Raw genomic sequence first — 24,173 nt, 5'->3', positions numbered from 1 at the left:
ATTTGCTAGAATACAGTTTCTTTGTAGCAGACTTATGGGCCGAAGATAATATGTGTACAATCTCTGGATCCAATGTATGACTCCTGACTATAGTCGGAAGAGGAGGAGCCAAGCCGTCAATTTTAAGGTGTGCAGGGACTGGTGGAATAGTCCCGACTGATGAACCAAAAGGTCTGGGATCTGGTCCAGGAACCATGGACCTTCCAGAGTATATTTCCGAAGATAGGGAAACCATACTTGACGAGGCCAGTAAGGAGCAACTAAGATCATTTTGCTCCCCAAGAGAGATGCCTTTTGAATCACCCTGGGAAGGAGAGGAACTGGGGGGAAGGCATAAAGCAAGCCGGTGGGCCAAGGACGAGCTAGTGCGTCCATGGGGCTCTTCCCCGGAGCCGGGATTAGGGAGAAGAATTTTTTGCACTTCGCATTTAGTGGAGTCGCGAAGAGGTCGCAACACGGAACTCCCCATTTGCTGAAAATCTGACTTGCAACTGTCATGTTCAGAGACCATTCGTGAGGAGAGAGGATGGTTCTGCTCAGTCTGTCGGCTATCACATTGGACTTGCCCGGGATATGAGTAGCCACTAGAAAGCGTTTGGTCGAGACTGCCCATTCCCAGACTCTCATGGCCTCTCTGCAAAGAGGATAGGATCTGGTCCCTCCCTGTTTGTTCAGGTACCAGACAACTGACATATTGTCTGAGTGAACGGCAATTACGCCCTGAGGGAGGTAATCGTGAAGGGCTTGAAGGGACAGAAGCACCGCCCTCATTTCTAGGATGTTGATATGAAGTAGGGTCTCTTCTGGGTGCCATTTGCCTTGGACTGACCTGCCCAGGGAATGCCCCCCCCACCCCATCTGGGAGGCGTCCGTGGTCAAAGTGGCCGCAGGAGGAGGTGGAACAAAGGGTCGTCCCTGATCCAAATTGGAGGGCACTAGCCACCAGCGATGGTCCCGTTTGCATGTTTCCGTGATCCATATGAGGTGACTGAGAGGGAGTTCCTGAAAGGACCACTGAGCTGAAAGAAGCCACTGGAGAATTCTCATGTGCAACCTTGCCAAGGGGACTAGAAGAACCGTGGCGGACATGGATCCCAATAGCTGCAGGACCATTCTGGCTGGGGCTTTGGACCTGGGAAGTAAGGCTCGAACTTGAGTCTGTATGGTTTCTATTCTGTCTGTAGGTAGATAGACCCGCATTTGGTTTGAGTCTATCTCTACCCCTATGAATCTTATTCGTTGAGATGGCAGCAACACAGACTTTGGCCAATTGAAGGTGATTCCAAGGGAATTGCCCAGTGATATAGTGGCTTGTAGGCTCCGCAGTAGTAGATGCTAGGAGGTGGCAGTTAGGAGCCAGTCGTCTAGATATGGAAACACCTGGAATCCTAGACTTCTCAGGTGAGCAGTCACGACTGCCAAACACTTGGTGAACACCCTGGGGGCTGTGGTGAGACCAAAGGGCAGCGAAACTGAAAATGACTGCCTCCTAGGCTGAAGCGCAGATGTCTCCTGGATGCTTGATGTACCATGATATGGTAATAAGCGTCCTTGAGCTCTATGGAGCACATCCAAACACCTTTCTCCAGCAATGGGAGAATGGTTTGTAGGGTGACCATTCGAAACTTGGACTTTCTGACTGAACGGTTTAGAATGCTGAGGTCCAAAATGGGCCTCAAGTCCCCGGTCTTTTTTGGCACCAAAAAGAATCTTGAGTAAGTTCCTAATCCAATCTGGTCTGCGGGGACCGGTTGGATGACTCCTTTTTGCAGCAGCTTTGAAACTTCTGAGGTTGCAGTATCCCGTTGACTGGGTGGCGGGTCCAGGATTTTTTTGGACTGAGGTGGAGAGTGAGAGAAAGGGATGGTGTAACCTCCGGCGATAATTCGAAGCACCCATCGATCCTGAGTGATACCTTCCCAGGCTTTTAGGTGCTTCGAGAAATGACCCCCGACTGGCTCCGGAGCTGCACAGTTGGGCAATCCCTCGTGGACTGTAAAAGGCTAAAGAGCCACGAAAGGACTCGCGGTCTCCAGTGTTGCGAGGGCCTCTGCCGCCTCTGGGACGGCGTCTTCTGGAAGAATTTCCCCCTCCCCTGCCTCTGGAAGGGGGATCCTCCTGCTGAGAGGGGTAAGGTTTCTGAGATCTACGGAACCACATTTTCCCTCCTCTTTTAGCCTTAGGATAAGGCCGAAAGGGAGTGGAAAATCGTGCCCCTACGGCAGTCAGAGTCTTACCCTCCTGTTCGCAGCGGGTCAGTGTGTCCTTTACCTTGGGTCCAAACAGGGAGGACCCATCAAAGGGGGCGTCGGCAAAGGAAGACTTAAAGGCCTCCGCGAAATGACACGGGCAGAGCCAGGCTTGTCTCCGTAGAGCAATGCCTGTACTGCCAGTCTACTCGCCCCTTCGGCCGCATAAGAAATGAGCCTCATGGACGAGTTTGAAATGGACGACAATGTAGCCAGCTGAGAGCCAACCGTCTGGGCCAGCTCCTCAGGCAGGTTACCCAAGAGGGTTCAAAGTTGAACTTTGTTTTACTTCTAATTTTATGTTTAAGTTGAAATTATGCCTGAGACTCTTCGAACTCTATTAAATATATGCAAGGTCTTTTTATATTATGGCTTAATATATTTAGTAAAAAGTATTTACTACTTCTTATAGTTATGGCTTTATATAACTAGCCCATGTTTTAATTACTTGTTCACTTGTTTCTATACATTACAGAAATGTTCGTTGTTCTTAAGTATGACTCTTTTAAATGTTTATTGAACTAATTAATTAGATTAATGTCTTAGCTATTGCTCTGTTATTTAAAGCAAGTCAGTGGGTGTAATAGTTATCTGAAGAAGCGTGGTTGTATCCACGCGAAAGCGCTTATCAACCCACTTGTTAAATAAAAGACTTACTTTATTTTATCGCTACTAGTTCTACTGGATTATTACTTGGTTGGTGAATTTGCCACTTGTTGTTTCGTGGAGAGATCAGTTTCTGTTTCTACATACACATACACATCATTACCCAAGAGGGTATCGGAAAGTTCTTTAATCAGATCCCTCTGAAATCTAGTAAAGTGCATAAGGTAGTTCAAGGACCTTAATGTAAAGGCCGCTGAACTTAGGGTGCGCTTTCCGTACCGATCCATGCTCCTAGACTCCTTATTAGGAGGATGGACGGACGTCGAAGCCTCTGCTACATCTTGCTGGGTAGCAGATGCCACCACCAAAGCATCTACAGCCACACCTTTAGTTAGGAACTCTTTTCCAGGGGGTGCCGAGAGGAACTTATTCGGACGAGCAGGCACCGGTTCCACAGAGTCTGAGTGTTCCCACGCCCTTCGACAGATCAACTCCAAGAGCTCGTCGAAGGGCGGAGACACCCAGGAGGTGGAGGGCTGAGCCCCGAAGGCCTTAAGGAACACCGACTCATCAGCAGAAGGGGGTTTGGACTGCCAGCCGCCTCATTGTTTAAGGGCTTCCAGGATGTCTGCAAAGGAGACATCATCCGAGGACGACTTAGGGGACCCTTCTGCATCATCGAGATCAGTGTCTGATGTAAGAGACTCCTCAGGGGAGTCAACGTGCTTCCTCTTGCACGATCTTTTCCTGGGGGTTCTTCCGAAGAAGCTTCAGAATGACCTCCAGGAGGGGGGGAAACCCCAGTGGGGGTAACCTCAGGCCCCGGGGCTCCGCTGTCTAAGGACAGGGGGACTGCCAAAGACCCAGTCTCGGTATGCAGGGAAGGAGCTGGGGAGACCGTGGAGGTGGCCAAAGATGATTTGGCTAACGCACTCCTCATAGCCCTGAAGGCGGGACCACCAGAATCCTGGGAGGGTCCCACCTCCGTGGCCACGACGGTAGACAGCACCCCCGCAGACGATGCACCGAGAGGAAGTCTTGGGACCGAAAACATCAGTCCCAAAGCATCCCCCCCGGGGCCGACGGAAGAAGTCCGCGTACCGAACTCCGACCCAAGAGCCGGAGTTGGAGTAAGGGTCGGGCCCGACCCTAGAACCTCCACCGGTTCCACCAGCACCGGCTCCAATGGTGCCGTGGCTGTTGGAGGAGGAACCATTGTAGCAAGGTGGACCATCGGCTCCGAAGCCGAATGGGCTGGAGCCGAAACTAACTTTTGGAACACCGGAGACTGGAAGAGTCTTAGGAGCCCCTTGTCGATGTCCGAATCAGACATCTTGGATGATCTGGACGATACCGATCGGGTCCGAACCGATTTCTCCATCGGCTCCAAAGGACTAGGGGACCGGCTCCGAATGGATTCTATAACTATCGGCTCCGAGGGAGATCGCAAGGCAATTTCCCTCGGTGCCGATGAGGACTTCGGCTCCGAAGGGGAAGAGTCTGAGCCGACAACCCTCATCGGCTCCAATATCAGTGGAGCCGATGAAGGTGACCCGCCTCTCGATGCCCCAGTCCTCGGCTCCGAAACCAGAGGGGTTGAGACTGGAGGCATCGAGGCAGACTGCCGCCTCGGCCCAAGTCCGTGGAGCCGATGGAGAAGTCTGCCTATGTTTTTTGGCAGTCGGTTCCGACTGACTGGTCGGAGCCGACGCTTTCTTCTTTTTTGAAGGAGAGGGAGAGGAAGATAAAGCCTCCTCGAAGGACGGCTTAATTAACCCCTTAAGGATTAATTTGTTTTTCCTCTCCTGGAGGACCCTTGATGAGAAGGCGTGACACACGCTACATGATTCTTGTAGGTGCTTGGCGCCTAAACAATAAACGCACGAGGAGTGGTCGTCCATTATGGACATCTTAAAACCACACCTCGTGCATTTTTTATGCTCTTTGGACATGACTAAAGAGAAATAACACAGCTATCTAAGATAACACCAAAAACTAGTTAGTTTAAGTTCAAAATATAAAGTTTTTTTTTTTTTTTTTTAAACACAATAACACAGTTGCACAAGAAAAACACAGAAAGAGAGGGTCAAGACCCTCTAACTAAAACGGGTACTTGACCCACAAATAAACGCTAGAATATCAAAAAGGGGAAGGCCCCTCTAACTAAAACGGGAAACCTTCCCTTAACGAAAAAGACAAATTTCTCAACAAAATCACCAAATACACACACGTATCACAACAATAGCTGTTAAAACAGCTTTTGGGTTGAAAACGAGCAAATTCCTGACAGAAAAAGTCTAAGTAAATTAGTACTTAGCCCAGCCAAGTTGAGACCACGTCTTAGCTTGTAAGCGGCAAACGAGATCTGGGGGATTAGTGGTGGTGCATCCTGGGATAAGAAATAGCTCAGCCAATAAGAGGCCTCGCTCTATAGCATAGCGTGCCGAGTCGGAGCCGAGGGATCGGCTCCGAGCCCATCAGTACAGAATGTAGGCGAGATAGGATCACATAACATCTTATGATTAAGCACTATTCCATCTTTGTGACTGAATTAACTGATACTGTACTTGACCTGGACAAGTTGGTTACTAGCCATTCTGAGTTTTTCAGATATAAATTTGACTATTCTAGATCTATATCAAGCATAGATAAACACCTGTTTAAACTACAAGCTAATAAATCCAAGAAACTGGAGAGAGACATCAAGGCATATAAGGAAGGTACAGCTTACCCTGTACCATCCTCTGCCCAGGCTTGGCAACGACCACCTATCGTGAATACTGCCTGTAATGCTTGTAATGTATGTGCTCCAACTGAATGTATGAATTGCAAAAGTGTACTTTGTAATGACCATATTGCTGATAATGATGAGTTTGACAATAATCTTCTGAATGACGAAACAGAATTTCCTACTCTTAGGAGAAGTGAAAGATTACAGAATAATTCTAAGAGTAAATTTAACCCTAATTTAAGGTACAACTACAATAATGTGACTGCCTCTGGTAGTATTTCAAATTCAGGATTTAATGGGGCAAGACCTAAACAACAAAGAACAGCTTACAATCATAATTTTAATACAAGGTCAAAAAATTTTCAATAGAGGAGGTAACTGGAATTACTGAATTTTCTAGTCAGCCAGTGCCCCCCTCCATTGACACACACATGAAGTTTTTTCTGAGAATGCTGTTAGTTGGTCAGATAACTTAGAGGCTTTTTCTGATTCACTAAAACCTAGCATATTGCTGAATAAAAATAAAGACTTCAAAGTATATAATTTTTCTTCTTGCCCGTTGTCTCAAGATCTAGTAGATTTACTGTCTAAGGGGCAAACATATGTACCATATACTAATTTCAATATTACATCTGCTGTCATGGACCTTAAGAAATATACTAGAAAATTAAACTTTCAATATTTATTTGGGAACACTAACAACACAGGACCTTCACATGGGTTCAATATACCCAGTACTTATAACTCACCTCTCCACCCCATTATACAAACGTTTGAAAACGTCTGTGAATTAGACTTTAGAGCATTGGCTAATAAGAGTAAGAAAACCCCTATTAACCTTGAAGAATTGGACTTAATTAATTTTGTCCATTCCCAAAAAATTAGATTATGTAAACCAGATAAGGGGGGAGGTATGGTGGTCTTTGATATAGATGATTATAACTGTAAAATGGGTGTTTTGCTCAATAGTGACTCTTATGCAACAAGCTCTAGGTCTGAGGTAAATTCAGCCTACAGTTTAGTTAAAACATGTATTAACGATTTATTCATTGAAGGATACATTGATAGTGAATTATTTAATTATTTGTCCACTTCATTTCCCATTTATCCAAGTTTTTTCGGGATCCCAAAGATCCATAAAGATTTACATGAGCCTCCTATGAGACCTTTGGTGGATGGCAGAGGATCACCTTTATATGTCTGTGCTAAAGTAATAGACATTACATTACAAAAAATAGTAATCCAAGAAAAGCAGGTCTGTAAAGACTTCTGGTCTTTTTTGAACCAGATCAACCAACTTAAGTTTGATAGTAATTTCAACTTTTTAACGGTCGACGTAAAGGACTTATACACTTGCATTCCACACAACATAGCTATAGAATGGGTAACACTTATGATGTACAAATATAAGCTCCCGAATAGGGAAATTTATATAGTGTCTGAACTATTGGATCTGGTTCTATCTTACAATTTTTTCATCTTTGATTCGTTGTTTTATATTCAGAAAATAGGCATTGCTATGGGTTCCCCGTGTGGAGCAAGTGTAGCAAACTTAGTGATGGCTTTTTGGGAGTCGGATACAGTCTTTACGTCAGACATCTACCAAGAATCAGTTGTGTTCTATACCAGATACCTTGACGACATTTTTATGTTGATTAAAGGCAATGAACAGACAGCTGTTTCCATAGTCGACTTTTTCAATAAGTCAACTGAATTCTTGAAGTTTACTCACACTTTTAATAGTTGTTCTATTCCATATTTGGACATAATGTTGTCAAAGAATTTAGAATTGGATAGTTTTACATCGAGGGTCTACAGAAAAATTACATACTCCAATGCATTTCTCCACTACTCAAGCTGTCACCCTTCTTATCAAAAGAAGGCTGTTATTAAAGGGTAACTAGTTAGAGCGGCCCGGATTGTTACTCTCAATGATGAGTTTAATGAAGAATGTCTATTCTTAAAAACAGCTTTTCTTAAAAGAGAGTACCCGGTTGAGCTCATTGATGAAATGATAGCCGAGGTTAAGCTAAAGAGAGATAACAACCACTTTAGTCCTTTATTGGCTATACAAACTTCTAGTTTGAATGTCCCTAATAACAACTTGAGTAGTGAAGTTATAGAAGGAAGTGAATTTGGATTTATTTGTGATACTAATTCTAACCCTAAGGAAACATCTAATATTCATAATGGTGACTCAAGTAGAACTACTTCTTTTTCTACCACTTATGTTAAATTAAGTTCAGCATGTATCAACATATTAAAAATTGGAATTTGTTTAAAAATAATTCTTCTTTAATGGACAAAATAGGACACAGACCTCAAGTGACCTTTAGACGTGGCTTAAATTTGAAGGATTCTTTAAGATTTAAACCTGACTTGTTGAGGAAGTCGATTGGGATGTCTAAATGTGAATCTTGTAACATGTGTAAACATGTACTTGTTAACAACTCTTTCACGGTGGAGAACATAACTTACAAATTACGAGATAAATATAATTGTAACTCGAAAGGAGTTATATATGTTGCCAAATGCTCTCATTGTCCTGCTTTCTATGTGGGTAAGACTGAGCGCAGGCTCAGGAATAGAATTTATGAACACATCTATGCCATTACCCACAGGAAAGCAGACAATGCATTGGCTAAGCACACTATAACTTTTCCTGACCATACGTTTAAGTTTTTGATTATTGATAAATTAGGAAATAATCCTAGAGGTGGTCCCTACTCCCTGAAACTCTTGGAACTGGAATTGAAGTGGCAAATAAAATTAAATGCTAGCAATTTCCCAGGTCTGAATGAAGCTCTGTCAATAGGGGTTTTGTTGAAATTGAGAAGCTTGGCGAGGTAAATAATAAATTGATATCAATAAATTTGTCTTCATTTTTGACAACTATAGTAATATAATAAATAGAAGGCTATAAACAAGCAGCTGTTTAATGTTCAACGTGCCTTCAAAAGTGGATAGAAGTTATCTTTATTTATTTTTTGTGTGAGTCAACCTTAGCATTATATAAGTATTCCATAGTTTAATACTGGTAACATTTTTCTTATTTTTTCTTACTTTTTATTTCCTTTTTTGTTCCCCTTTTTGAATTGTATTTTTAGTTGTATTTTTATATAATCACAATAACCAACTGGGTATCTAGTCAATTTTTTATAAACTTTGAAGTTGATTATGTAAATGCTTAAGACCTTATCTCTTTGTATTTGTATACCTTTTTAAACAGTTTTGCACAGTGCACCATTCTCTAGTACTTAAAATCTGCGTCTTTAAAAAAAGTTTAAAAAAGTTTAATTTTTTAATTGCTTAATTAAGCAGTACTGATTAACTTGGCGCCTTTTTGTGTTTAAAAATATGTAAAATTCATTCCCTTACTGTATTCTGAAGAAGGCTAACTATTGTGTGCCGAAAAGCGCTTCAAATAAAGTTCGTTTCCCAGGTTGGACGTGGATTTTTTCTGTTTTTGAAGGTTTTTGGGATGACAATAAGAATGTGAATAAATCTGTCAGAGAGCTTGGGATTCCTGGCCATCATTGGAATTGAAGAAACCATGTAGTTAGTTTGAGGGACTGAAGGTTTGAAAAAAGTGTTCTTGAAGAATGAGAAATTAGACCTGGAATTGGATCCAGCACCCAGGAAAGGAGAAGCAGTTGAGGTAAATAAAGGGGAACCAAACTTGTTGGGGTCAGAATGGGGCAAGGCGGATAACCGTCACTCTACAATGGGCTGCCTTCTGAAGAAACTTGATTTTCAAGAGCATCAAGGGATAAAGGTGAAGTAGACCTGGGAGCAAAGCATATAGAACAGTGTCCCTTGGTAACTAGCCCTCAAGTGAGATCGGGACATAATAGTTGCTGCACTTTGTGTTGGATGGGGAAGCAAAAAGACTGCAGTAGAGAAAGCCCCAGTAGCTGAATATCTGGGCCCCTACATAACTATTCAAGGAAAACTTGTGGGACAAAAGGATGCTCCCACTCAAACTGTCTACCAAAATGCTGTTTTCTTCAGGATGTGCATTGTGAACAGAAACTATTGTGATGACAATGTCCACAGGCAAACCCTAATGGCATCATAAGACAGGGAACAGGAATGAGCTCCTCCTTAACTTTTCAGATGCCATACCACTGACATGTTGTCCATTTGGATGACAGTCACACCCTTGGGGGAAGGTCCTGAAAGGCATGCAGTGATAGGAGCACTGCCCTCATCTCCAAGACAATGATATGAAGATCAGTCTCATACCTTGATCAGGTCCCTTGGACAGTCTTCCTTTCAAAATGCTCCCACACCCCAGAAGGAAAGCATCTGTCATGATCATGGTCTGGGAATAGGGAAGAGCAAAAAGTCACCCTGCCATGACTAGAAGTGATTCTAGCCACCCCAGAATGTGGCAAGAACAGATGTGTGTCAAAGTCATTGAGAAGTCCAAGAGATGTGTGAGATAAGACCATTGAACAGCTAGAGTCCATTGTAACACTCTTGTGTGGAATCTTTCTCAAGGAATGTGCCAGATTGAAGCTGCCATATGTCCAAGGAGATGGAGTACTGAAGTTGCAGTGGGTTTGTGAGCCTAAAGAATGTGAGAAGCCTGTAGGCAAATGGAAGTCAGTCTTGATAGCAATAGCTTGGCTATCTGAGTGACAGTATCCAAACAGCAACCAGTAAATTTCAACATTTGCACTAGTTCCAGGCTGCACTTTACATAATTCATTGTAATGCCTAAGGACAGACACAGCCAGAGTAAGGAGTCTCAGGCCTTGATCAGGAATGCTTTCATGAAAGCAGTGATCAGCCAGCCATCTAGGTACTGGAAAACCTGGAAACCCTGCAGCCTGAATCAAGCTACCACTACCGCCATACATTTGGTGAACACTTGGGGAGCAGTGGTGAGCCCAGAGGGCAGAGCCTGAAAATGGTAATGATTGGAACCAGCCAAAACAACAAAATCTTCTGGAGTACCTCTCTATCGTTATACAATAGTAGGCATCCTTGAGACCTACCGAGTGCATCCAGTCATTCTTCCTCAGGAGAGGTAAAATGGGATGCACCATGATAATCTGCAATTTTGTCAGTTTGATAAAATTAATCAGTTTGCTGAGATCCAGAATCAGACTGAGGTCCTTGTTTTATTTCAGTACCAAAAAGAATCTGGAATACACCCTGAATCTTCACTGATCTGTGGTGGGACCTCTTGGATAACTCAGTTGGCCAGCAGTTTCTGATATGGGTACTACTACCAGAAGGGATCTTTGGATTAAATAATAATGGAATTGTATAACCTCTGGCCTCCAAAGCTTTTGGGTGGAGAGCCAAATGTCATCCAAATGCCTGCACAGCATGGCAGTCAGGTAACCATTCAGGAGTTAAAAGATCATCTGGAAAAGGGTCCATGGAAGCCCTGGTTCTATGGACTGCCTCTGACATATGGACAGTGTCCATTATGGTTACCCCTCTGTTGTGATGGGAACCCTCACCAGCAGTGTCTTGTAAAGGCAGCTGTGTTTTATGAAAAAAAGAGACACTTGCCCCCTTTCTGATTCCTAGAAGACAGCTAAGGATTGGCAAAATGCAGTCTTATGGCAAAGTCTTTCCATCCTGTTCACTCCTAGCTAGCATTTCCTTGACCTTTGGGCCAAACAGAGAACAAATGTCAAAAAGAGTGTTGATGAAGAATGTCTTAAAGCAGTCCATAAAATTACATAAGCACATCCAAGCATAATGGCACATGGTGATGCAAGATGCACCATCGGCCACATTGGCCAACAGCCTTATGACCATGTTTGTAAAAGACTGTATGGCCAACAAGTGAACGTCTAGAGTCTTCTGTGTCTCCAGGCATTGTTGAGTCTTCACAGCCTCTGACACTTCAACTACCAGGTCTCACTTGAAATACTGTGAAATGGGCAAGGTAGCTGAAAGCATGCAAAGCAAAGGTGGCTGAAACATACAAACATTCCCAAGCAGTCCAGAGCCTCAGACTTCCTGTTAGGCAGAGGGACTGACAAACTCTCCTCAGAGATGTCCATCTTAATAGCAGCCACAACCACAATAGCATCCACCACTGGACCATTATTCCAGTGGAATCTGTCCTTGGGGTTGGGAGGAACAGACATTGTATCCAGTTTCCTGGGAGTTGGTTCTCCTACATCAGGATCCCTCCAAGTCTTCTGTGACACCAGGTCTATAAGAGGGTTTGGAGGGGGGGGGTCATCCTGGGCACTAATGGGCCCATGCTGAAGGCTTCCAGATACTCCAACTTCTCTGGGAAAAGGGCTTCAGTGGTCTATCTCCACACTAGTTCAACAATTCTAGCAAATCACCAAAGGATGCATCATCATGGAGGATTTCAGGGAGCCTTCCCCTTCACTGATATCAGTGTCCTTGGTAAAAGATTCATCCAGGGAATCCAATTGCTTCCTCCTGCACTTGCTCTTATCATGTCCATCCCTGACAGGAGAATCAGGGGGGACTCAGAAGAAATCAAGGGCCCAGAGTGCAGAGAAACCTGGGGTTGCAAATGAGTGGGCTGTCTCAGAGTCATCTGATGCAGATCAGCAGGCCCAGATGCTTGGGAAAGAGTAGGCTCCATTACCACTACCAAAACTCCCCTCTTTAAGTGGAACAGGATCCTCCCTATGACATCAAAAGCTGAGGTTGATGCCATATGACTGGACCCAGCACTCCCCAGATCCAGGGACCCGAGAGAGACACCAGTGCCTGGTGCTGACTTGACTGACTCTGATACTGAGATCAGAGATGAACTGTCTAGTTCTGAAGCCATCAAGGACAGGGACAACTCTGAGAACTGGACAGTCAACCCCGACCTCAAAGCAGTGGCCCTGAATACTCCGCCCCAAGGCACACCCACCTCCAACAACACCAGAGTCAAGAACATCAAGGAAGGAGTCAGCAACTGAAAAGGCCAAGCTGCTGGAGCTGACAGATGGAGGGCATCAAGGTCAGACCCATAAATCCCAGAGAAAAAAGAACCAAGGGAGGAAGATCAACAGCTGGAGACAAAGCCTCAGGCAAAGGGGTAGATTAGGCTGGGATGATACCTAATTGTATGTGGGTCTAAAAAATGACTGAATTAGTTGTTCCAGATATGATGGCTTTATCTCCTAACCAAACTTGTGGAATGAAAAGAAGATGCCACTGACAGTGGTTTAGATGACTTGAAACAACAAACTGCACCCCTGAGCAATCATGTGATGCTTCTCCAATTAAAAACAGATCCAAGCTGAAAGTAAAGTAAATCCTTGACTGTGTACAAAAATACAGTTTAGTATATAGAAGTGGCATGCTCTTTTATTATACACTTCCATCCCAAATATCCTCAGGACTTCATCAGAACAAAATGGTGATCCCTGTGTTCTGGCTCATTTAAATACTAGATGAATATCACTTGATAAGGAATCAATTAGTTAATGCTATCTTAAAGACATAGTGCCTTCCACATAAAAAAATAACATTAGTGAGCTATTGAGTATGGCAAATAAAATGTTCAGCTTGGAACATAATAAACAATTTACTTTATGTTCAGTTTGGATCCATTTTTTTAACTGGAGAAGTATCACACAATTTCTCAGGGGTGCAGTTTGTTGTTTCCAGTTTTTGTTTTGTGCCCTATGACATTTTTCATTCTTTTTTGGCTGGAAATGGATTCAAACAGTAGATCTGAACTGGAGAACCTTGGACCCATGATGGAGATGGAGACAGCCCCAGAGAAAATTCTGCTGGTGTTATGGAACAAAAAGGGGAGTGTAAACTGCCCCCAAGAAGAAAACAGGGATGCTGAGTGTGGGTGAATTTGAAGCTTTCTACACTGACAGGATTGGCAAATGGTACTGAACAGGAACCATCAAACCCAAAGGTGTCAGAGCTGGAGGTGCCAAACATCAGTGAACCTTCAGCTCCAGCTGTCCTTCAGTGGACATTTGTGATCCCCTCACTCCTTGATGCAGGATTCAGAGTCCTTATGAAATAATTGTTCTTCCTCCTTCTTCTTGGATCTCTTAATAGAACAGGGAGAGGACAACATATTTATATTCCCATAGAGTCATAACTATATTTAACTAGGGAAATTGACTTGTTGAACAATCTTAGAGCTTCCAATGTCCAGATCATGAAACCAAACAAAAGGGAGGCATTGTCATGATGGACAACTTACAATACATAGAGAAAATGTATACTACTCATTTCGACAATGCATACAGTCAAGTTTAGAGAAATGAGCTTAACCCGGCATATGCAAGCATAGTGGATACAATATAAGATATGCTCATGCAGGGCCTGATTACAGTGGGCATGCTGCAATATTTAGATATGAAAAGTCTTGTAATACCCACCATTTTCAGAATTCCAAAGATCCACATAAACAATCCACTAATGAGACCTATTGTGGATTCCAGGCAATCAATTACCATACCTTTGGCAAAGTATTTAGACTATCATTTGAAAAAAAATTGTTCAGAATGTTGGGCATCTTTGTAAGGATTATTGGAAATTCTTGGGTAAAAGTAACAGTATAAAAGTTCATGATAACATGGTGTTTCTCACAACAGATATAAAAGATTTTTTACAGCAATTCCTCATGATACAAGTATACAATGGTTTACAGAATTTTTACACAATTTTACCAATTTTTCTCAGGACAAGATTAGCTTGTTTACTAATTTATTAGAACTGGACTTGCATAATAATTTATCTTTTTTAAAAAACAGATTTTTTTTACAAAATAAAGGCATTGCTATGGGGTCAGTGTGCAGTTCACTATAGGCAAATAAAGTTATGATTATATGGAAGAATAAATATGTCTTTAACTTCTCATTTAAAGATTCCTGGTACCTATATACAGGATACCAGGATGACATATTTATTGCGTGGAAAGATGACATGAGCAACATTCCAGTCTTTTAAAACTATTTGAACACTACTATTTTTTAAGGTTTACATATGAAGTTGGCATAAACCTCATTTCATACTTGGATGTGTTGTTCATGAAAGATGTGGATAATAAAAAATTACTTTCAAAAATTTTCAGAAAATCCACATATTCTAATTCTTTCCTACATTTCACCAGCTCCTATCCCACCACTCAAAAAAAAAGCGGTAGTCAAAGGGCAATTTGTCAGTGCCACACAGACGATTACCCTACACAAGTATTTCCTTATGAAGTGTCAATTATTAAAAAATACGTTTTTAAGAAAAAGTTACCCTAATGGGTTTATAGATAATTTATAGGAAGAATTTATTTCTAAGAGGAAAAGGAATTTCTTAAGGCCAGTTCTATTAGAGAAAGAACCGAACATCATAAGTACATCTGCAGACATTAGTTTAATAACCAGTTCAAGTACCATAGCTAACAACGATAACAGTAGTTGTATTACTACATATTCCATGGACCACGCACTGTTTAAGGAAACTCTGCATAGAAACTGGTGTATGATTCAAACTAATATTGAACTATTCAAAAAAGTATGTTATAATCCAGTTGTCATATTCAGGAAGGGCATTAGTTTCAAACAACTTTTTGAAAAACAGATAAAACAAAGTAAAAAACTGGGAGAAACAGTTATGAGAAAATGTGGGCACTGCAATTACTGTAAGGATATTCTTTGTTGTGAAAATATTAAAATTAATAAACAACTTGTACAGATCTCAGGTAGTTATGATTGTAAAGCAGAAGGTGTTTCCTATATTGCAATAGGTCAATCATGCGCAAGTTTGTATATAAGCAAGACTGAAAGAATGCAACTTGAAACAAAGAATTTATGAACATTTATATGAAATCAGGAAGAACAGAAGCACTTATGTGCTTTCTAAGCATATTGCTGAGCACCCAGAACACAACTTTAAAGTTGCAATTTTAGAACATTTACCACACAATTCTAGAGGAGGACCATGGGGTCTAACGCTTGAAAAAAACAAAAAGAACTTATGTGACAAATATGGCTTAATGCAGCCAACCCCCCCTGATTTGAATGAGTTTTATCCATTACCTGTTTAAACTTAAAGTCCAACAGAGTTGATTATTTCAAGCTGAATTCTACCTATTTATTGACATTTTTATTGATTTGTTTATGTATTTTTGTACTGATTATAAGAATGGGTATCACAATATTCTTAGCTTGTACTGTTTTAGCTGTTTTACAAAAATATTTAGTTAATGGTACTTTTTGCATTTTTTAGAACTGTAACATGCAGATGTTGGTCCTTTAAAATTTTTGGAGGGAAAAATCATTTGACCTTTTGGCATTTTTAAAATGCCTTGGTGAACACTGTTGAGTATCTAAAGAAGTCTTGTTAATTTTAACTAGACGAAAGCGCTTATGTTCTATGTCTTAATAAACTGTGGGTTTTTTTTGAATTATTCAAACCTTGGTACTGTGTTTGCTACAGGCATCCATGCCACTGCTTATCCAGTTTGTTTGCCATTGTTGTTTTAAACTTTGATACTTGATAAAAGAGTCAAAAAAGGATGACAGGATATATCTGCTCAACAAGATATGAGAAAAAGTAATCTGTCTGAAAAAAGTAAGCTACATTGCTGAAGGCCCACATGTTAACGCCAATTCAGTGAGAAGAAGCTTCCATGAGCAATTAAAAGAAAACAGCTTCCAGGAGGTTACAAAAGCATCCACACAGACGTATTGATGAAGTACAATGTTTTCAGAGCATTACTTGTTATTCCTCTTAAAATCCCCGGACAGAGAAAGAAATAAAGAGGTAAAGGTAATAGTACTTTCACAAGTCAATTGATAACTCTATTGCTACTCTGTTCTGACAAACCAGCAAAGAGTAATAGGGCACAAACAGACAGACAGAAAACCACAATAACAATGTATACCAAAGCTGCACATCGTCAAAGAAGTTCTGTAAAGGTTAGGATATTCAACAAAATAATGGCATGACAACAGCTACAAAAAGAAAATGGGGAAAATGAAGTTTTCACTGGTCAATAGGGGACTCCCATATTATAAACCAAATGAGGTAAATGACAGGTCCACAATCCCAAAACCGTAGAAAGTAAATTTCATACAATAGCTCATCAATGGCTCATTTAACATTGATATTAGCATTTGCAAGAAGAGGGGTGGGATAAACACAATACAGAAACCTATTTGACTATGGGTTATTAGCTATGCTTTTAATGGTCTACATTCTAACTGCCAAATACTTACCTATGAGCCTAAATACAAGCAAATGAGCTACTAGGATTAAAACAGACTAGTTTACTAAATTAAACATTGTAGGAATAGTACGCAGTACAGCCAAGTTCCAAATAATCTGCCATAAACTAATACAAAATGATACAGACAAGACAGCAGCAGTGCAGTAAGTTGCCACCACCTTGTTAAGCTCCCTTTTCACTGTCCTGCAGGAAAACTAAATCAAAGTATTATATCATGGGGATTTTGTTTATAAAGTATGTCTCTGAAAGTGAGAAATGGATGGTACATATTAAATAGAACAAGCTTCAGCTAATCATATGAAGGTGCCACACATACAGAACACTATGGGCCAAATTCCCAAAAAGTTGCTCTCAGTATAAGTGACTTACTTCGGTGAAAGGCCTCTCTATCAACAGGCTTACACTGGGGGCCAGATTTTAAAAGATCTGCTCTCAGTGTAATACACCAGTTAGTCACTTGCACTGAGAGCAAGTCCTTTGGAATTGGACCCTACCATACTTCTCAACCTCTTAGAGCAAGAAATCAACACACAGCCTAAAATAATGGGGGGGACAAAGGACCACAAATAGGGACTGATTTTAAATATTGCTCTTACAAACTTAGAAAGTTGCTAGAATAATATGATTTGTGTTCCTTTGCATTTTATGAAGGTTATGAAGTCTGAAATTCAAATATATGTCATTATTTAGTGACTTCAATCCTCAGAGATTTGTCAAAAAAAACCCCACAAACTTTAAGAGGAGCAGACCAAAACTATGGGGCAAAAATCTGGACATTCTGTGAAAATCTGGACACTTGAGCACTATGGACCCAACCTGATTTCCCACAGAAATAATTTATTAAACCAGATGCAGATTTTCAGACCATTCTGACTCTTCTTCTGATATAAAATAAAAACTCTGCAATCAGGCATCACTTAATATTTACTCTGACTTCCAGTTAAAATTGCATTCTCATTGCTGCACATATCTACAATATGTTGAAATTTCTTGGCATCCCCACTAAAAGGTTAAAAGTGCAAATATGCAAAAAGGTAGTAAAGTACCTTGTGGCATTCCACTGTTTTTCATTGGTGGCTCGACAACCTGTATTGTATCATCCTCAAGGTAGAAGTATATTTTACACTGTCTGACTCTGTACTTCTCTTCTCTCTTCTCAGTCACAGCTTCATAAAAGTAAGCATCAAAAGAAAGAACCTGTTGAAAAAATTGTGCAAATATCTTAAGTATGTAATTAGGCTGATACTGTATATCATTTATTTCACAAAATTATCTTTATTTTCAGACATCTAAGATTAAAATTGCATGATACTCTTAATGGCAACAACATATTTAATCATAATGCTATTAAACTGGTTCTATATTATAAAAATAAATAAAAAAAAACTGAATGGGCCAAATATTAAAGAGTGATGGCAACAAATGTCAAAAATAAGAAAAAATGCCACAAATTTTACAACCAATACAAGGTAAAACAAAAAAGTGGGCCACTATTTGTGAATGATGTCCACAACTGCATTGGATGAGTACAAGGTAGAATCCACACACCATAGACCTGTGCAATTTACCAACATGTCCACTCTCCCAAGAGTACTAACATTTGCTACTGCATACCTGGAAGAGATCAGGCACAATGTAGGTATGGAAATGAGAGGGATCATAGTGCTGCAGAATTCATAAATGTAACTATGGAACAAAGCCAGCAGTGTAAAAGGCAACTTATGGTCATCTAGCTGTAGACTACCACATGGGAAATGCAAGTTTAGTCCTCAATCATCAAGGAAATTAGACAATATGCTCAGCACAATGTACCTGTACATCAGGTATGGCAGACCAATACTGTACTGCACAGCACTACATTAAAACAAGAAGGTGGGAATTAATTGTACCAAGCCATAGGCAGAGGTAAAAAAAAAAAAAAAATACAGAGTCAAAACTAGACTTGGGAAACACATACTCAAAATAACACTACAAGAGAGAGCTCCACCCGTCAAAAGAACATGCATCCCCCAGCCCTCTGCATAGATCCCTTCAATGTACCAGCATGCAAAATAATTCCATGCTGCAGTCACAGTGTAACAGGCACTGTAACTATGAAATCACCTCCCCAGGATTATGGCGAAGGCAGAACACAGCGGTACAAAGATAGACATGGTGTAAATATATCCAGAAAGCATAACATTTTCTTTGTTAACTTGTAAATAATGTGTAAGAATATACTGTAAACTGTGCAGAGGCACAATGGTATTGAGAAACAGTTATGTGTAATAAATGAAATGTCTTATGTGCTGAAGCGTAAAAACCTGCTAGAGTCTTCACTGTGTAATACCTTAAACTTCCTTTACTTGAGGCTGATGGAATATATGCAAATAACTAAGAACATACTAGTGTTTCAGCTTCACAGTCTCTGAATGCCCATGTTTTTTTAGTTTTATTTTTTAAGTCTAAGGTATTACACAGTGAAGACTCTAGCTTGCCTGGGACTTTCTTGCAGTTTTTACTGAATGGTTTGTCTGTCTGACCTTTTTACCCCTTAGTTTGTATGTTATTTGGGATGTTTTGCAGGCATCCTAATATTTATGGACATCAGTCTTGAAGTTAAGTACAGTACTGTATTTCTAAAGTATACCCAAGCAATCCACATATACTATACTTACTAGGTCAGTGGAGTTGACTTTATTGCCTGAATGTACACACAGACTTAAAACGTAAAAATTAAAAAGTCACGGGCAATCAAAAGCCATACAGCTGAAACACTTTATATCCTTAAGGTGTCATTTGCAGATATCCCATGGGCCTCCACTATAGGAGGTTTAAGGTATTAACACAAGAACAGTAGAATAAACCAACTCAGGAACAATTCAGCCCAACACAAGGACCAGATTGATTAAAATACTGGTATAGTGGTGCTTGGGAGTTCCCCAAGTGGGGCAATCGTGGATACAGTGAATAATTTAAATGGTTTAAATGACTTTAGTATTTTAAGTGTTTTAAATGCATTGGATTTACGAAATGATGTTGCAAAGAAAGGGATGGGTTTACTGTGGAAAGCGATGTATGTCATTATAATTTTGAAGGCCCGGCTGATAGGTTAGCCACATTCACAATGGGTGATTTTATTGAAACTGATTCACATTTGGTAAATGACAACATGGAGTCAGCCACATTCATTAAAGTTAGTGGTTTTAATTTTGATGAAGCAATGTTAAATAATACTGCTGAAACTAAAGTAGACAGTTTTGATGATATTTCAGATGGTGATGATCCTGATTTTTATTGGCTCAATATGTGGAAAACGTGATTAATAGGGATGAAGGTAGTGAGCCATAGGTTCATATGTTCATTGGTAGGTATTAGGCTATCGGCCCAAGGGTCTACGTAAGCCTAGCCAGCAAGGTTCCATAACTTACACCACCCAAGAAAGTTAGTTTCCTGTGCCACTGTCCAGCAGAGACACAGAAGTGATCCCCGGGGTGTATTTCCTATTTCCCATCCACTCATCAAGATTTTTCTTAAAGAGTGCTAATGAAGAACTTTGCTTGACATAGATGGGTAGCTTGTTCCAGAGTATAGGAAGTCTCTGGGACAGGCATCTATCCCTCCAGCATGTCCTGTTTATTGTGGTAACAAGGTTTAGGTCCCTAGAGCATGTAGCTCGGAGGGATTGGGATTTCTTTAGGTGTAGCATGTCCAACAGCTCTGGGTTTGACATAGCTTTATATGTTAGGCAGAGATCACCTCAGAGTATCTGATATGCTACGGAGTAAAGCTGGAGTTTTTTGAGGCGATCAGTGTAAGGCATTTGTTTGAGGCCAGTAATCCATGTATCATCAATAATATTGAAATTGATTTCAAGATTTACAGTTATTCTACAAAAGCTGTGGGTGTGGATCATGCAAACTTTTTAACAAAAGGCTCTACTTTTGTTCCTTCCAAAAGGGGGAATGTGGTAGACACTTTAAGATTAATTTAAATTGCTTCACACGCAAGTTAAACCTAAAAATTTGGTTTAATGGGCACAAGGGCACTGGTGAAACAGGAGAATGTAGGTCAAGTAAACCTAGTACTTTTAATCCCCCTTCAAATAATGTTATACGCATATATGAAAAAATATGTGAGAATGAAATCAGGCAGTTATATAAACATCCTCAGTTGGATTATGGTAGTAATTTGACCATAAAGGAAGAAGAGCATTTAAAAGAATTCATTAGTGATAATACAGTGTGTATTATGAAACCTGATAAGGGGAGTGGGGTGGTGTTGATGAACAAGAGTGACTATTTAGATAAAATTAATTCGATGTTAATGGATGGAACTTATGATGAGAGTTCCCTAAATGAGATTCATATAGCCTTCTGGAAGATTGATTTGGCCCTAGATGATATGTTATATCAGGGCCAGATAAGCTTGGATGAATTTGAATATATGAAAAATGAGCACCCCATGGTACCCAACATTTTTGGAATACCGAAAATTCAGAAGGGCTTAATTAATTTAAAATTTCCCCCGATAGTGGATGGTCAAAGATCAAAAACATATTTTATTAGAAAGTTTTTAGATTATAGTATGCAAAAGGGTTTAACAAAATTCATATATATCACTAAAGATTCATAGCATTTTTTGGAGAAATTGGAAAAAATCAAGTTATTCCCTGGTGTGATAATGGTGACTATTGATGATGTTAACCTTTTTCCATTATACCTTACAATGAGGGGTTACAATGATTGGAAAAACGGCTGCTTAATACGGGTATATATGATCAAGACTCGATTAATAAAATTACTGCCCTTATGGAGATTGTTTTGGGTAATAATTATATTAATTTTGAGGGGCAGTATTTTAAGCAGTTAACTGGGGTTGCAATGGGGACAGCGTGTGCCCCCATTTTTGCAAATCTCATCATGTCCTTTTGGGAACAGTATTTGATGAATAGTGTAGATTGGTTAAATGTCCTGCATTACACTAGGTTTTTGGATGACTTGTTTATGTTGTGGAAAGGCACTGAAGGACAGCTTAATGAATTCTTGACCTATATTAATAATACCGTGGAATATTTGTGGTTTATATACCATTATAATAAAGAGCAAATATCCTAGTTAGATGTGGATTTGATTTGGGACAGTAATAAGGGAATGTTATGTTTTAAAATTTATAGAAAACCCATTTTTTCGAATTCTTATTTAGAATTCAGTAGTTGGCACCCCACACACCAAAAAAAGTCAATAGTCAAGGGACAACTGGAGACAGCGGCCAAAATGGTCAGCCTTGACTGTGATTTTTTGGATGAGGTTGAGTTTATAACCAATATGTTTGTTAAAAGGGGATACCCCAATGAATTTTTGGACAAGATAAGTAAGGAAGTCATAGGGAAACGCATGAAAGGCATTTATAGGCCAATGCTGGGTGGTTGACTGGTGCCTGTTATGGGACAAGACAACAACAGAAGGCAGGTTTGTAAAAATTATGGGTTAAGCTTTATTACATTTAATCTAGACGCAAGTTAGGTATCTGAGGTAATTATTAAGAATTGGGATGTCCTGAGTTATGACATAAGTGTTGAGCAGAAAGTGGGAAAGGTCCCTCCAAAGATAGTGTTTAGAAAGGATAGGTCATTCAAAAGCCTTTTTGAAACAAATAAGGGTAATTTAAGTAGAAGTACTAATAGACCAAATGGGAATTTTAAGTGTGGGATGTGCAATTTTGTACACATATTTTGGAAACCAATGACAGGTTTAAACTTAATGGAAAAGACATTATTATAAAGGGCATTTTTATTGTGGTAGTTCTAATGTTGTTTACAAGGCAAAGTGCGAAATGTGTCCAATTTTTTATATAGGGAAGACAAGTAGATTATTAAAAAATCGTATTAGTGAATATAATAATGATTATAAGAAAAGGGAGAATCAGCAATGCTTTATATAGGCATATTAAAGAACCTGGTGACCATTATTTTAAGTTTTTGGTAGTTGAACAGTTAGTGAAGGACCCGCAGGGGAAAATTATGGATTTGCACCTGGATATTTGTGAGTTGAAATGACAATTGAGATTAGATGCAACTCAGTATCCAGGCATTAATGAAGCCACCAACATAGCATGTATTTTAAAGTTAAAGCATTTATTAGGTTAGAAATACATTATGTTTTTGTTAGAAATTTTATGACATTAAAGTTTATGTATTTGTATTTATATGTGTGTGTGTATATATATATATATATATATATATATATATATATATATATATATATATATATATATATATATACAGTATTTTAGATTTTTAATGTTTTTAAATGAAAGGTATTAGTAGATGATGTAATAATTTATGCAATTATGTCATTATACAATTAATTAATTCAAGTGTATTTAAGGGCTGGGTAAACTATTCTATGTTGTTCTGAGGAAGTCCCTATCGGGAAGAAAGCGCTAAACCATTCATTAAAATCTTTTCACTTGGTCTGTGGCTGTGGTCCTTGTGTTGGGGCTGAAGTGTTTCTGAGGAGGTGTAAGGTATTACACAGCAGTAAAGACTAGTTTAGCTGGGTCATTCTTGCAGTTTTTACTGAATGGTTTGTCTGTGTGACTTTTTACCCTTTGGCTAGGATGTACTGAAGTATAGACAGGTTGTTCAAAATGCCCTTAACTGAGTTTTATACGCCAATATTAAAACACAGCTGGACATGATAGTACTTTCATACTTCATAATAACTGCTATGCATGGAAATACTGAGACTAAAGATAACAGTTTTGCTTTTCTGCAGTATCTGTTGTTCAGGTGTACAACTTATATCAGCTACAGTTATAGTTTAACTTTACAACAATAAGTAGAGAAACAATTGATCCAAAACAGGTGTCAGAAGTTATGCAGTTCAACAATAAATGTTTTGCTGAAATGGGAACAGGCTGTTATATTGAGTCAGTTCTTTGTTTCATTAAAGCCTGTGCATTTAAAACAATGAGACAACAGAAGAGTGGATGTTTCGCCTTCCCTTCAATCTTGTACTATCTTACTAGTTAATATATTTATAAATTTAGGAATATGGAGTATAGCCCCTACAAATAAACTCTGTTTTTCTTTTTTTTTTTCAGTGAATTCAATCCTATGGATTGTTGATATATACTTTTTTTCACTGGAGTGCATGCCAATGAGAATTTCAAAAATGTTTAACTACTCACGTGCAGATATCCTGGTGAGCAGACCTCGAATGCTGTTTGCATGCATACAGTGCATGTTCTGACAGTAGTCCTATTCAGTTTTATGGGCAAGGGGTGAGTGAACAGGAAGGATGCCACCATCTTCCCTTTGTGGTCCTAACTTCCCATGTATACCCAGTATGACCTCTTCTGGAAGGGCAAACAATGGGTGTAGCACAGGACTATCATTCAATTTCAT

The 24,173-nt window shown here is 39.9% G+C and overlaps 1 protein-coding gene across 1 annotated transcript in view; it reads right to left on the bottom strand.

The window, feature by feature from the left end:
* EFHC2 (EF-hand domain containing 2) overlaps nucleotides 1-24,173 on the bottom strand; it is a 1,536,365-nt gene that overhangs the window by 1,309,378 nt on the left and 202,814 nt on the right. Inside the window, exon 3 of the mRNA XM_044072376.1 lies at nucleotides 17,830-17,980. Within this exon, the coding sequence (XP_043928311.1) occupies nucleotides 17,830-17,980 (151 nt within the window). The remainder of the gene's footprint in view (nucleotides 1-17,829; nucleotides 17,981-24,173) is intronic.

Source organism: Protopterus annectens, chromosome 5.part0 (genome assembly GCF_019279795.1).
Source record: "Protopterus annectens isolate FY-2018-M chromosome 5.part0, PAN1.0, whole genome shotgun sequence".
NCBI classification, from domain to species: domain Eukaryota; kingdom Metazoa; phylum Chordata; order Ceratodontiformes; family Protopteridae; genus Protopterus; species Protopterus annectens.
This window is presented reverse-complemented; position numbering and strand designations above follow the sequence as displayed.